The sequence below is a fragment of the Condylura cristata genome, unplaced genomic scaffold, assembly GCF_000260355.1.
Source record: "Condylura cristata isolate star-nosed mole 26May11 unplaced genomic scaffold, ConCri1.0 scaffold00028, whole genome shotgun sequence".
In the NCBI taxonomy this organism is placed as follows: Eukaryota; Metazoa; Chordata; class Mammalia; order Eulipotyphla; family Talpidae; genus Condylura; species Condylura cristata.
Window position 1 is genome coordinate 12,749,966 of NW_004567129.1, and position 15,361 is coordinate 12,765,326.

Below are 15,361 nucleotides of genomic sequence, written 5' to 3' on the forward strand. Positions count from 1 at the left end.
AGTGCTGTGCTTTAACCCGCTGCGCCACCAGGGAGGGCCAGTTCTCCGTATATTTTTGTGATCAGTCCTTTATCATACATACTTTTGTGTGAGAAAATGGTTTCCCAGTTAGTGGGCTGTTTGTTTTTTGTAATGTCTCACAAAAGAACATTTTAACCATTTATACAATGTTTAACAAGAAAAAGGGAAGGTGGGTGAGAGTCCGCAAAAGGGAGGGAGTAAAAGTTAGTGCTGAGATGGAGACCAGTGGGCACCAGCCTTTATTTACATAAAGACAAACAAATGGGGAATCAGCAAAGTTAGATTTTGGAATAGAACAGAAGAGGATTTCAAGAAGAAAAAAAAAAAGAACCTGTTCCCCTGGCTGGGTGGGGGTGGACATACCAGTGATCTCAGGCCTGGAGCAAAGGTAGCTAACTGAGAACAATGGGAAGTCCCAAATCCATCAGCCAGGCTGTGGGGATTTGGGAGATCTGGGCAGTGTAACAAGATTGAGAGATAGAGGAATGGGAGCACAAAAGAAAGCAGGCCTGGAAGAACATGGAACATAGGACCAGAGTTAAGAAGAAAGGCACAAGAGTGCAGGAGGAAGAGAGCTTGGATGCTGTAGAGTTTTAGGAGTGAGGAAAAAGAAAATCTTCAAGAAAGATAAGGATTGAGTAGTCGAGTGTTTCTCCTTCTGGCCACCAGTGATATCTAACTTATATTGAGGCCAAGAAATGGCCAAGTTTTTTTCTGCTTGAGGCCTTCCTGTGTAAGATCCAAAGTATCCTAATGACAGAGGATGCATTAGAGTTAAGTCACCAGTCTTGGCTGAAGAATTATCTACTAGGTATTGAGGGACAGAAAAGAAGAGAGAAAAAAAGAACGGCTTAAGAGACAGTGTATCCTAGGAAGGACAAATTCGACAAAATACGCCCTGGGTGGGGCAAATAGGACAACTTACGCCCTGGCTGGGAGGGACCAAAAAACAAAACCCGCCCTGCTGGGAGGGACCAAAAAACAAAACCCGCCCTGGCTGGGAGGGACAAACAATGCCCTGGGAGGGACCAAACTGAGAGAAAGAAAAAAAAAAGAGGGCGGTCAAGGGTGTTCTTAAGCCAAAATCTGGGTGACTCATCTTAACCTCGGTCCAGTGGTATAATCACGTGATATTTTTGCACCACAGAGGTGATACCAAGAGGAGGAAAATGCCAAGATCGACAGAAAGATTGTAACGAAGAGGGAGGCCGGGAGGCCTTGGGGATCAGGGTACGTTCAAATTGACTGTTCCCGCCTGACTCCTCGCGGAATCCAAAGAGTCCCTTGGCATAGGAGCACGCATGTATCCCCGCGCCTGCTTGGCCAAGCCTAGAGCTATTGGCCACGTCTCCACTAAGCCGTTCCGGTCTCAAGGCTAAGGATGCAGTCCCATTCAAGCCCGAGCTGGTGCGCTAGGACCGGTGTAAGAGCTGTTTATTCACTCACACATCCACACGCACATTTCAGAGAGAAGGAAAGAGAAGAGAAAAGAAGCACACCAGGCCACAGAAGAGGTTCAGAGGACGGCTCTACTTAGCCGTCCCGGGTTTCGGCACCAATTTGTTTTGTCCCAACTTCTGTGACCAGCCACAATAAAGGAAGGCGGGAAGCAGAGAGGCTGAGCAAGCAGAGTTTATTGCTCCAGGACAGCAGCTGAGACAGCCCCTAGAATGGGATCCGCAGCTACTACCAACTCAATAAGGGGGAAGGGTCTCTTATATAGATTCTAAACTCAGATTCCAAAGGGGGTGACTCATCACTGTGTCCTTGATGTGAGGCCCAGTTTGCTGTCACCTTCAGCTAGTCCCATCCAGGATCTCAAGGTTAGTTTACTACCACTTTATCAAGCTTGGATGCAAGGCTCAATTCTTTACTGTCCTAATTCAGTCTTTGTCAGTAAATCTTTGTTCACTGCCAACAGTCAGGCTATACAAAGGAATACTACACAGCAAGAACACTGAACAAACCACTCACACATGCAACAACCTGATAGAACCCCATGTGCCCTATGCTCAGTTGAAAGGAGACCCGCCTACTCTGCCTGGCATTCAGGAGGGCTCTGAGAAGGCTGAGCATTCCACAACTCACACAAGAGCTGTTGCCTGGGGGTTGGGGAGGGGTGGGGTGTGGGTGGGGGTGTGGGAGGAGCTCTGACTACACAGTGACAGGACAGAAATGTTTGGGTGGAAGAAAATGTTTTATATCTCAATGACTGTCATTGTTATGGGTGGTGCCCCCTGGAGGGGTTTGCTAGTAAAGAATAGAGCACCTCAGGAAAATGTTAAAAGTGGGGTGGAGCACCTGAAAAAGTCTGTAAAGGATGAAAAAATAAACTGGGCTCAAGGGCTCCATTTGTGTGAGAGAGAGATGCTGGGTGGTGGGCTGTGGCAAGGCTTGGCGGCAGATAGCCCTGGGAGCTGGGCCGTGTGGGCACAGGCCACATGGTGGAGGCCATCATGCGTGGCCTTGTCCCAGCAGTTGTTTTGAAACAGTTTTGTTAGGCTTGGTGGAGAAGAGACCCAGAGAGCCAGGCATCTTGCTGAAGTGTGGCCTGGAGCAGATGGGAAACCCAGAGTCAGGTGTTGTTAAATTGCATGAGTTTGTGCCCTCCCTGGTGGCCTAACGGGTTAAAGCGCAGCACCTTGTAGCTCTCCACAGCCACTGCAGCACAAGTTCCATCCTTGCCAGGGAGCTGACCCACATGGCGCAGCAGACCTCTCCTGACCTGCCCGCTGCTCTCCTCAGCAGTGTATTTCAGGATCCTGTATCTACCTATTCTGCTCCCCTCTCTGTCTCTGGTGATTCCTTTCACCACCACCCCTTCTGGCCAGTACCCCAGTTCTGTATGTATAAATAAATAAATATTTTAAAAGATGTGTGAGTTTGTCTGTCGGCCGCTAGAGCTGCTGTCCTGAGTGTGGCTAGTTTGGCGCTGTGCTGGGGCCTTTGCAGCGCAGGGAGCATCTCCTGTTGCAGCTTCCGCTGTGTTAGGGACCCGGATCCCGGCCTCTAGTCTGGCTGCCTCGTGTCCACAGCAGCAGGAAGACGCCACCTTAGACACGTGGCCTGTTGTTGGGACAGGAGCTGCACATCCTCAGTGGCGGGAAGACACCATCATGAGGGTCTTTTTGCAGGACTGGACAGTACTGGACAAGGCTTTGGGTAAAGTAAATAGCCATTATTGGCCTTAGTAACTCTTGGTTTGTTGAACTTCATGGTTTGTTGAATTTACCCCTTTGTTGTTTCCTAAGCCTGAGCAGTCTTGCAATTGTGTGCACGGGTCAAGAACCCAAACAGTAACCGGTCAACTATTTGGGCAGGGGGCCTTGGTCACTTGTCCCCTGCTGTCCTGTATCATAATGTTTACACAACTTTCTGGATTTGTCAAAAGTCAGAATTATATGCTTAATGTGAATTTTACTGTTTGTGACTTAGACCTCAATAAACCCCAAAACCAGAAAGTATTCATAACTAAAAGTTCCCATTAGGTAAGAGTTTGTGGGGACACTGTGATAGCAGGGAAATTGTCTGATGGGGCGGGAGAGGTTCAGGAGGGACCTCACATAAGGGGTCCTCTGTGTGAGGCCCTCCCTGCCCCTGGGGACCTCTGTCTAAGGTCCTTCTGGCCACATTCCCCTTAGGCCATCAGCTATGACCGCTTTCTGGCCCAGAAGGGAAGCTTGAGAGGGCCGGAGATGCAATGGAGTTGAGCCAGAGACCAAATTTCAGAGGCAGCTTTGCTGCCACCAGAGCCTCAGTTTCCTCATCTACAAAATGAGGACAACAGTCTGAATCTCACAGAGCCCAGTGAGGATACATGAGGTGTCCATGTGTGGTTAGGACATGTTTCTAGATCCACATGTGGGTGCTGGCCAATGGGAATGGCTACCAGCATGCTGGGCTTGAATTCCTGTTTCATTTCTTTTTTTTTTTTTTTTAAAGATTTATTTTTTATGCATACAGAACTGGGGTACAGGCCAAAGGTGGCGGGGGTTGGTGGTGGTGAGAGGATTCACCAGAGACAGAGTAGGGAGCAGAACAGGCAAATCTACTGAAATGCACTGCTGAGGGGAGCTGTGGGCAGGTCAGGAGAGGTCTGGCGCACCATGTGGGCCACCTCCCTGGCTGGGGATCGAACTCATGCTGCAGTGGCTGTCATAGCTTCATAGTGCTGTGCTTTAACCAATTGCATTACCAGGGAGAGCCCCCTGTCTCACTTGAACTTGGGCAAGTGAGTTAACCTTTCTAGGCTTCAATTTCCTTATTAATAAAATGAGATCTTATTGCCCCTCGCCAAGACTGTTGTGAGGATTCACTGAATAAAGGCCTTAACCCTGGGTCTAGCACATAGTAAACTCTCCCATTATTATTACAGTTTCCAAATTAGCAAATTAAAAAATACAGGATTCCCAGTTAATTTGGAATTTTAATTAAGCAATGGATTTTTTAAGGTTTATTCTATTTATGCATATAAGAACTGAGATGTAGGATAAAGATTTGGGGAAAGGCAAGAGAATTCATAAGGACAGAATGGGGAGCAAAACAGGCAGAAATAGACTGAAATATACTGCTGAGGGGAGCAGCGGACAAGACAGAGGGGCCGTCTGCACTATAGGGGTTAGCTCCCTGGCTGGGGGTCACTCATGCCACAGTGGCTGGTGATAGCTTGCTAGTGCAAAACTTAGCCCCTGTGTCACCAGGGAGGCCCTAAACAATGAATTTCTTTAAGTATAGCCTATGCAATATTTGGGACACACTTACACTAAACAACTAGTCATGGCATAATTATACTAAAAAATTAATGTTTCACTCATCTAAAATTCAAATTTAACTGAGTACCTGATATTTCATCAGGAATGAGAGAGATGTAGATTGGGGTTTATCTGAGCTGGGGGCTAAACCTCAAGATGAACAGAGGGGTGAATGACCTGCTGCTTTTAACCTCTCTACAGCCTGAGTCATTCAAATACTTAATATAGAATCACACCTCCTCCAGGAAGCTCCCTTGATTTAACTAACACGGCCCATTCATTCCTGCTTTTGTTTGACTTCCGGCTTCTAGGCAGTATCATGGAACACTGCTGGGCAGTGCAGCCCTTTGGATTTCCTGAAACCATTTCTATCCCTATCCCTGAGTTGTCAGCCCTCTGGACCGGCCTCCCCTAGGGGTCCAGCCCCGGGGGTGGGTGCGACATGCATAGTGGGCTCTCCGTGACTGCGGCTTGATGTCTGAGTGGCAGTGCTGCTCTTACATAATCTGTTTCTCTCCTCCTTTCTCTTTCCAGAGCCAGATTTCACACTGAGCAGCTGCAGACAGAAAAATCAGAGAAAGCACAACCCAGCTCCAGATTCCGAGGGGCCTGCCGGGGACTCTCCTCCTGCTTGGGAAGGAAGACCGCCAGGCGGCTATTTCCAGCCAGGTCCTGGCTGCCATGGGACTCGCAGCCACCACCCCCCAGCTGCCCTCCTCGCCAGGCAGATAAGGGTGGGTGCTGCCTGGGAGCACCTGCTGCTCCTGCCAGGCCGCTCCCTCGGTGACAGCCCTTCTGACTCTGGGCCACCTTGGCTGATCCGAGGCCATGTAGGCCCCACCTGGGCCTCTGTGGACAGAAGGATAGACACGCTGCCAGGAACATTGCCTCTGCTCTCTGGGGACCCAGTGCACCACCATGCCCCAGGGATTCGCCTGGCTACACTGTGAGTACTTGGGGTGGGAGGGGGTGTGTTTGTGGGGGGCTCCCTGGGGACTACCTCTGGGAGGCCTTGGCCCAGAGCCAAGCTCTGTGGTAACCATGGCAACCAGGCATTCCTACTGGGGACAAGTTGAGATGTTTCCCAGCTTAACTGCAGACACCCTCAGAGGCTCCTACAGCCTCCGGCACCCTATCTCGGGCAGACCTGACTCAGCGGGTCTGGTGGCTACCAGCTGTAGGCCGGGTGGGCACAGTCGGTGGGTGGTCACTGTGTCCACCCAGAATGGGGGCAGCCTCCGCAGAGTCATTCGTGCTGGGAAGCATGATGGGTCTGAGGCAGCAGAGAGAGAATTTCTGGCCTTCCTGGGTGTGGCCAGCTGGGGAGGGAGACTGGGAAGAAGATACAGGGAAGAAGAGCAGCAGGTGCCCGGAAAAGCCAGCCTGTCCTCTGTGCGCTGCCTCCATCACAGAACACAGATACACGGTGAGAAGAACAGTGTTATCAGTAAAAGGAAAGATAATTTGAAATAGGGACCAAAAACCAAAAAGCTAGACGTCTCTCAAACCGACTGGGTGGGAGGCAGACCAAGATCCTTTTAGATTCTGAGATTCAATTGAATTAACTTAAATCGATTGCATTTTTCAGTTACTTCCCACATGTCTAGTGCAGTCAGCACCATGGCGACAAGAACCAGAGGCTGGCACGTGCCTCCCTCTCCAGCTTCTGGCCCAGAGTTGGGCGCTAGGAAGCTTGTGCTGAGCGCCCACAGCCTGGGGTTGGAGCCTGCACCCCCAGGGACGGCTGGGTTCGTGCCGGCCCTGGCAGAGGGATCCTTCCAGCAAAGGGTCAGGGTGTTCAGAACAGGCGGAAGAGCCCGGACCCAGGGTCCTGGTCCCTGGTCATAAGGAATAGGGGAAGCAGCGTGGGTGAGGGGCCCCTTGAGATGGTCCAGGAAGCGGCCTGGCCGTTGTTTACACAGGGAGATGTGAACACAAAGTTCGAGGTAGAGGGGACAGAGCGAGCAAGGGAAAGCTGGAAAAGATGGGGAAGCTGGTCTGGGTGCAGCAGATGACTGAGGATTTCAAGTCAAGAAACCTGCGCTCCCATCTGGGGGTGGAAGTCGTGATCGTGATCGGAGTTACTCTGCTCTTGGAAGATAAGCCTGGCAGTGCCGGCAGGAGGTGAGAGGGCCAGTTCCTGCAAATGAGAATGAAATGCAGGTGGAAGGGAGGCTGCTCGCGGAGGCAAGCAGGATTTGGCAGGGGCTGGCGTGGGTGCCAGCTGTAATAAACTGGCAGCCGTAATAAACTGCCATAAAATTGGTTTCAGACAGCAGGAATGGGTTCTGCCATAACTCTGGAAGCCCGAAGTCTGGATTCAAGGTGTGGGCAGGGCCAGGCTCCCTCCCAAGACTAGCGGAGGATCCCTCTTGCCTCTTCCCCTTTTCTGGTGGCTCCTGGTTCCTTAGCTTGTGCTGCACGGCTCCAGCCTGCCTGCATTTTCATGTGGCTTCTCTCGGTTGTCTGTGTCCTCGCCTCTGCTAGTAAGGGGGCTGGTCGTTGATTTAGGGCCCACCGTACATTGAAGATGGTGTCATCTGGAGATCCTGTTGCATCTGCACAGAGCCTATTTCCAACCAAGCTTGAATCCGAGTTCAGGTGAACATGGGTTTGGGGAGCTGTCCACACAGGCTTGGATAGTGGACAAGGTACATTTTCCTGGGCAAAGGGCATTGTTCTTTCTTCAGCCGCTTCTGTCTGATGTATCTTACCTCTGGAGGAAGAGGGGGCAAGGAGTGTCTCGCAGCCAGGGTCAGGGCTGCACAGACCGTGGCGCTGCTGTGGTGCATAGCAGCCATGAGGCTACTGCTGTCTCTGCCTGGTCACCTATTTGTTGGCTTGTTTCTCTGGGGTGGAGACAGTAGAAAAGCAGCTTAAAGTGATAAACAGTATTGGGACTACAGACTCAGAGGAAGTCTGAGACTGGGGGAAGGCAGATTATTTATGGACAGTTTTATTTTTAAAGATTTATTTATTGGCCCTCCCTGGTGGCACAGCGGGTTAAAGCACAACACTGAGAAGCTAAAGCCACTTCCGCATGATCCCCGCCTGCCCCGGAGGTGACCACATGGCGTGGCAGACCTCTCCTGACCCGCCCGCTGCTCCCCTCAGCAGTGTACTTCGTAGATCTGCCTGTTCTGCACCCCACTCTGTCTCTGGTGAATCCTCTCACCGCCCCTGAGCCTCTGGCCTGTACCCCAGTTCTGTATGCACAAATAAATAAATCTTGCAAAAAAAAAAGATTGATTTATTTATGTATACAAGAACAGGGGTGCAGGCCACAGGTACGTGTGTGTGGGGTAAGAGGATTCACCAGACAGAGTGGGGAGCAGAACAGGCAGATTGCCTGAAATACACTGCTGAAGGGAGCAGCAGGCGGGTCAGGAGAGGTCTGCTGCGCCATGTGAGTCACCTCCCTGGTTGGAAATCGGACTCCTGCTGCAGTGCCTGCCCATAGCTTCATAGTGCCGAGACCTCTTGCACCACCAGGGAGACCCTATGGACATAGTTTTTAGTGCAGCCCGTGATTCCAGGCACGGTGCCTCTGTAAGACCCTGACTTCACCCCACTGTGACCAGGCCCTGAAGGCCCAGGAGCAGGACACAGATGACAGTTGAAGCAGGACCTGGATGGAGGAATGGGCTGCCGGTGGGTGACTGCCACATGGGAAAGAAATCCCGGTGTGGACAGAGACTGACTTTGGAAAAAAAGAGGGATGTTTGGATTCTTATATGGAATTTCTGTGAACCAGATGTGGTCCCTGGGTCACCAGTTTGCAAATGTCACTTTAGGTCACTGTTTCTCAAAGCAGTCTCCAAACCAGCAGCAGCATCTTCACCTGGGAACTTAGCAATGCAAGTTGTCTGGCCCTGCACCCAACCTAGGGAATCAGACACTCTTGGGTGGCAAGCCAGGCTTTAACCAGTTGACTTGGAGATTCAGGAGCATGCTCCTGGTTCCCTGCTCGAGGTGAACCCCCAAAATACTCAATAAACAAGACCTGCTGTGCTTAGTAGCGTAATGTATTCCCACATGAAGCGCTGAGGAACTGGTCAAGACATTGGACAGATGGTGCTGGGATGGGGATTGGTGGGGCCTGCTGTAGGCAGGGGGGAGACCCTGGGGGCGGAAGGAACCTGGGCGAGGGTAACTCAGGGCACAGGCCAAGGGTGGGTGACTTGGAGCCAAGAGAGAAAGCCAGCAGAAACACTAGTTCCATTTGTGTCAATCCGTCCCTTTGTCGAGACATTGTGCCAGTGCATGGGACAGAGTTCAGAAGTGCAAGGTGGGTTGCAAATATGCAGCCTTGTGAAAAAACGAGGTGAGGAGTTCTGGGAGAGAGGAAGGATGGCAGTCTGCATCCACCCTCCCACCCCCAGGGCCAGACCTGAGGGTGTTCAGAGGGTGCAAAGGGAGGCAGTTGGACCTACGAGGAGATGGGAAGGGCTGGCAGGCAGGTCTGGCCAGCGAGGGCTTAAGAACAAGGCCTCCCCAGTGCCAGGTGAGTCGGGAAGTCTCATCAGTAATTCCCACTTGTAACCAAGGTGGATCGATGAGGTGACTCCATGGGTCTGGGCGGGAGAGGAAGAAAGAAACAAGCTGTTTTTGATCATAACAGTAGTACATATTGATTGTAGACTATAAAGTATGTTCTATAAGATAAGAAGAGTTTCATAATCTCCCAGAGAGATTTGTTGTGTTTCTTTCCCTCCACTATTAGCAACATCCAAGATAGGCTTCTAGCGAAGTAAGGAGTACTGAGTCATGCTTTTTTGAAACTTTCCTTAGCATATTTTCCTCAGCATATCATGCACATTCTTGTCACATCAGCATTTCATCAGTATTCTTTGAGCATGAGATTTTTACTGATTATGCTCATGATTACTGAGCACCCAGGCCATTTACTGATTATTTTTCACTCTTCTAAAACAAGGCTGCAGTGAAAGCTTTGGACTCCAAATCTTATTTTCCTTTGAATTATTCCTAGAGATGAGATTAATGAGTAAAAAGGGGTTGGCATTTTTACAGCTTAGTGGATCGAAGTCCTTTAATAGCAAAAATTGGCAAGTTGCTTATCTAGGGTGAGAATAACTGTCTTACAGCTTTTCTAGCACCAGGTTATTAAACTAAACTAAAACAACAAAGGAAAAACCAGTCCAGTTTGATCAGTGAAACATGACATCTGTTTGTTTCAATGTGAATTTATTTACTGGTGAGGTTGATCTTTTTGGATTCATCACTTGCCTGGCTACATTTCGTTTTTGCTCTGATTGACTTAACCTTTGTTCATCTTTGTTGTAAATTCTGTTGTATTTTTTGTGTATCTGCTCAGTCACCAAGAAATCACTCAGGCTGTTTTTGAAGTCACAGAGCCCTCCAGCGGTGAAGGCTGGTATCGTTCTCCTGCTGGCAGGGAGGAGAAACAGCCTGAGATTTGCTTAGCATCCCCAAGTGGTCAAACTGCAAAGGCCACTAACACCAACTATTCAGTGTATATTTGACCAAGAAGGATGCCAGGGATAGACAGAACAGGGAAGAGGACTCATCTGTAGATTGGAACTAGGATTTGTAGCTCTTGAATCCCCAGCTGAGAAAAGATTGCCACAGGCTTTGGAAACACATCAGATCAGCCCTAGACAGAGGGCTGAGGGTGCCCTGGAAGGGAGTTGTGCCTGCCTCAGGGGCGGGAGTATGAGGATGCTGGAGACTAACCCCAGGGCCTGGCTTCTGCTGCCCTGGAGTCCAGACCCAGGGAAACATTTCCAGTTAGAAGGCCTCTTTGGGGCCCTCACCCCCATCTCTCCCACCAGGACTTATGCCAGGGGAAAGGGAGAACAGGCACAGCTTTGCATGCCCGGGAGTGTGAAAGCAGTGCAGGGTGCTCATGCGCTCCTGTCCACAGATCTCGGGCTCCTCCTGGGCATGGCCTTGGGGCATGAGGGCTTGGAGGCATGGCCCTTGGCCCAGGGCCAGGAGTGCACGGTCACCGGCTTCCTGCGGGACAAGCTGCAGTACAAGAACCGTCTCCAGTACATGGTAACTACATGGGCGTCCTGTTGGCCCTCTTCCTAAGCCCCTTAGCTCTCTGGGATTAGGGACCCAGACGTATGGGGCCCCTCCTTGGATTTCTGAACCCCTGTTTCTCCGTCTCTGCCTTTACTCATGGACACACATATACACCCCTGCTCTGAGGTTTTTGTTCCCTCTCCTACCACCCATCTCAGGGGGCCTATACTCCTCTCACTGGATCTGAGCTGTGATCCTACCTCCTCGTGGCACCTTCACTGTGGCCCAGCAGTGGACTCCAGGAAGCCTCGGGGGAACTGCACACTATTAGGGATGATAAGAACCTGGAAATTGGAACCTTCCATTCTTTTGTAGGGTGGAGAAAGAAACCCAGATAGCCCTCGACTCTTTTTCTGTTTCTTTTTTTAAGGTTTATTTTTATTTATTTGTGCATACAAGAACTGGAGTATAAGCCAGAGGTGTGTGGGGGGGGGGTGAGAGGATTCACCAGAGACAGAGTGGGGAGCAGAGCAGGTGGATCGACGAAGTACACTGCTGAGGGGAGCAGCAGGCGGGTCAGGAGAGGTCTGCCACGCCATGTGGGTCAGCTCCCTGGCTGGGGATCAGACTCCTGCAGTAGAGGCTGTGGATAGCTTCATGGCACTTTAACCCCTTGCACCACCAGGGAGGGCCAGAGTTACCTTTTAAAGTACTTCCTCACACCTGAATTTGTCTCCCTTAGCATAGTGTGCCCTTCACACCACTTCATGGCCTGGACTTCTAGCAATGGTGGATTTTGTTTCCTCCTTCCCTGTGTCCAGAGGAAAGAGAGCAGTTTTGGTCTCTCCTGAGAGTCAGATAACCCCTCAGCAGAGGGCCCCAGGGGCTCCCCTCCATTACAGTCTGTGGGAGGTGGGGGAGCCTGGCCAGACCCTTCCTGACCACATGGTTTGTTTTTGTGCCTCCCAGAAACACTACTTCCCCATCAACTACAGGGTCAGCGTGCCTTACGAGGTGGTGCTCAGAACCGCCAACATCACCAGGCTGGTGAGAACCCCTTCCTGGGCAGGGGTACCCCTACCTCCTGGGACATCTTGTGGACTTGGACTGGGAGGCCCACTGGACTGGGCAGGTCCTGTTTCTGCTCCCTCAGGCGAGCTGCCCTTGCTCAGGTGCAAGGTTGCCTGCTGCCTTCAGTGGACAGAGGTCTGACCCCCGTGTGGGACAAGTCCAGGGAGGTAGGCGTGGGAGGGTTGTGTTCAGAGAACCATGTCACTGGGGTGGGGGTCGGGGCCAGCGATTTCTCCTGTCTCCGCAGCAGAGGACCCAGGTGAGCCAGCAGGAGCTGCGGTATCTGTGGGCCTTGGTGAGTTTCAGTGCTACTGAGTCGGTGCAGGAGGTGCTGCTGGAGGGCCACCCGTCTTGGAAGTACCTGGAGGAGGTACAGACGCTGCTGTTGCATGTCAGACACCTCACGGTGAGTGCGTGTGCGTTACATGCGTGTGTGCCTGTGCTACTGTGCGTGTAGCCTGTCTCGGGGGGACGTGAGCACCTGGCCGCCTTGAGCACGTGCTCTGAGGGCCTGGAGGAAGCGGGGAGGGAGGCTGAAGAGGAGCCCCTGGAAGGCAGGGGCCGTGGTGACGTGGAGGACCAGGCTGGCGCAGCCAGAGGGGTGCCTGAGCCCTGTCCCTGTTTCTCTCCTGCTCTGTGGCAGTCACCATCCCGCCAAGAGCGGGCGAGGGAGGAGTAGGGGGGCACAGGGCTTCTTTGCCATGCAGCTCTGCTAATACCGTCAGGGTGGCTACTTGCATTTTACGTTAGTCAAAGCATATAGAACCTCACAATTCAGCTATTATCGTTTAACAGACGTTGACGATAATGATGGTGAGGATGGTAACGAGGCCCCTGCTCTCTGCCGGCTCAGCTAGGTTGACAGAGGCCTCGGGGACAGGTCCTCTAAGAAGCTTCCAGAGTGAGGTGCTAGGATTGGCATGTGCCCCCTATCCACACCTCCATTTTCCTCTGCTCCCCAACTCCAGCCCAGCCCTCCTCAGGCCCCTGGCACACACCTGCTGCCCAGACGGAACACTCGGCAGCGGCCTTGAGCATCTGGTGGCCAGGGCTCAGCACCGGCATCTGCCTTCGCAGCCCCTCCTCCCTCCCGCTCTTGGGGTAGCTCACAATTCTGGCAGGCGAGTGGGGACTGGGCAGTTTCCTTGGTGGCTCTTTCAGACCTGTGGGCAGGTGGGTGAGGGAGCTGACCTGCGGAGAAGTTTCCACCCTCCCTTTGCTTGACCTCTCAGGCTCTGAGCCCCGCTGGTGGGGATGGGGAGGGGGGCTAGAAGGAGGGGAGCTGAGCCCCTGCCCGCCCGACTGCTCAGATCTAACCAGCCTCAAGCTTCTCTCTGACAACATTAGTGGGCCGTATGTCCAGGGTCCACGGGCGGCAGGGTCTCTTTGGCTAGGGTGTGGGCCACGGGAGTGGGCCCCTTCTCCTTCCCGCCCTCCTCACTTCTTTCTGGACCTCCGTGTATTCCTTTTTCCAGGGCTGCCATACAAATTGCCACGGCTGGGTGCTTAAGACAATGGAAATCTGTTCTGTTGCAATCCTGGGGACAAGCCCGTTACTCCTTCCACAGTCAAGCTGTTCCTCCTTCCACAGACTCTATGGGGCCCTAGCATGGCTCCAGGCTCTGCCTCCACCTGCCTCCACCTCCTTTCTCTTTGTGTCTCATGTCTTTTCTATGGACACCTGGTTGTTGGATTTAGGGCCCACCCTAAAGCCAGGATGATGTCCTCCTGAGATCCTTACTTACACCTGCAAAATCCTATTTCCGAATAGGGCTGCTTTCACGGGTACCAGGGATGAGCCTCAGACATGGCCTTTTCTAGGCAGGAGTCAGGACAGTTTGATCTAACACACTTCACCTTTAGGAGGGTCCACCACAGCCCTCACATCTTCTACAGGATTTTTTCTACCAGGGCTCTGGGCTCTGCTGCTCACTCCCTCCCTTGGTGGCCCTGTGTTCCTTTTGCTAAATCCTGTGGAGAGAAGCCCCTGAGCTGGCAGCCAGGCCTCACCGCCCTCCCATATGGCCTCACCGGGGATCGGTAGGTGTCTTCGCACCCTCTAGGGCACTGCCCTCCTGTGGTGGCTATGCCCGGACTACCACTGTGAGGATGCCCCCACCTGCCAGCCTGCCTGACACTGTGGTCGTTTTTTCTAAGGACGGATAAAAAGGAGCCTCTGTCGTGCTTGGGCAAGGGGCGTCAAGGGGGCTCCCTTTCAGGTAACTCAGGCCCTGCTGGAAGAGATTGCTGCCTGGTCCCCAGATACCTCTCCCGGCGCTTCTGAGAGGTGGCTGAGTGGGGTGACACCCTTGTCTGAAATCCATCCTGAAGGTTTCCTCCCTTCCAGGCTGTGAACACCAGCCCCAGGGTGGAAGCATTGCTGTCACTTCTGAGTACCCCAGGGCTGAGCCTGAAGCCGGTGCGGCCCAAAGCCCTGCTGGACAACTGCTTCCGAGTCATGGACTTGCTCTACTGCTCTTGCTGTAAGGAGCACTGGGTTGGGGGGGCCGGGGCAGGAGGGCGGCGGGGGCAGGGACTTAGGCCACTGGGCAGAGCCACACCTCCTGGGCTGGCATATTCTCCAGAATGTTTCTGGAAGCCAAGATGGGCCTTGGTATGGGGATAAGAATGAGGTGGCTTGCCTGGGGATGAGGAGGGGCTGACTGATGCTGCAATTTTCCTCCTGACCCCTGCAGGTAAACAAAGCTCCATCCAAAGTTGGCAGGACTGTGAGGTGCCAAGTCCTGAGCCCCACAGCCCAGACCCCTCCATGCAGTGTGAAGCTGCCTGGCTGTACCCGCCGCACAAGGAGCCCCCCAACTCCCTGCCCCACTCCCCGGAATTCAAGGCTGGACCCCAGTGAGCATGTCGAGGGCTCAGGCCAAGGCCTCCCACACCGAGTGGGGCAACTCCTGCTGGGCGAGGGAGCCTGGGAAGGGCGCTTTTCCTTTGAGGGACTTTGTGCCTGATGCGGTCGGCCTCCAGCGTAGGGCACCTCGCCCGGTCTCACCTGCCAGGCGGGGGCGGGGCCTGAACGCGGCTGAGGCGGAGCTGCAGGCCCCTCCTCCAGCGCAGGGGCTGCCTCCCAGGCGCAAGGTGGTGCTGACGGCTCCAGTGGCCTGAGGGTGGGAGAGCTGAGGACGGGCAGGTGGGCTTGCGGGGGACCCCACCAGGGGATGCCGGAGAGGGCAGAACTACATGCCACATCTTGCCGCAGTGGATGCTCTTCCAGTTCCCTTTTATTTTTTCTATTAAACATCTGCTTTGTTTTTGTTTTGCGTTTCGTCTTCAAAACCACCGACAGGCCAGGAGGCTTTGGGTGGGGGGTGGGGGGGCGGAAGACGAGCGGGCGCTGGCTCAGTCCTGGGGCGCGGCTTCGAGGGCTGCTTAAGAAGGCACCCGAGCAGGGTCCTGCGAAGTCCGGTCGGTAAGGGGTTGAGTTCCTGGCAGTCCCGCCTCGCGCGCGCGGAGCCGCGCCAGCTCGCGGGGGGCAGACGGCGCCCGCGGGA

At 53.1% G+C, this 15,361-nt stretch overlaps 1 protein-coding gene across 3 annotated transcripts in view; it reads left to right on the top strand.

Moving 5' to 3' along the window:
• Nucleotides 1–15,110, top strand: part of IL34 (interleukin 34) — a 72,353-nt gene extending 57,243 nt beyond the window's left edge. For 2 of the 3 annotated variants that reach the window (XM_012730730.1, XM_012730731.1), the window contains exons 2-7: nucleotides 5,307–5,718; nucleotides 10,678–10,811; nucleotides 11,751–11,828; nucleotides 12,100–12,258; nucleotides 14,200–14,335; nucleotides 14,549–15,110. In XM_012730730.1, coding sequence (XP_012586184.1) covers nucleotides 5,691–5,718; nucleotides 10,678–10,811; nucleotides 11,751–11,828; nucleotides 12,100–12,258; nucleotides 14,200–14,335; nucleotides 14,549–14,715 — 702 coding nt within the window. In that variant the 5' untranslated portion in view covers nucleotides 5,307–5,690 and the 3' untranslated portion in view covers nucleotides 14,716–15,110. Of the gene's footprint in view, nucleotides 1–1,168; nucleotides 1,252–5,306; nucleotides 5,719–10,677; nucleotides 10,812–11,750; nucleotides 11,829–12,099; nucleotides 12,259–14,199; nucleotides 14,336–14,548 lie in introns of all 3 variants that reach the window. The other variant, XM_012730732.1, reaches the window with a different exon arrangement.
• The last annotated feature ends 251 nt before the right edge of the window (nucleotides 15,111–15,361 follow it).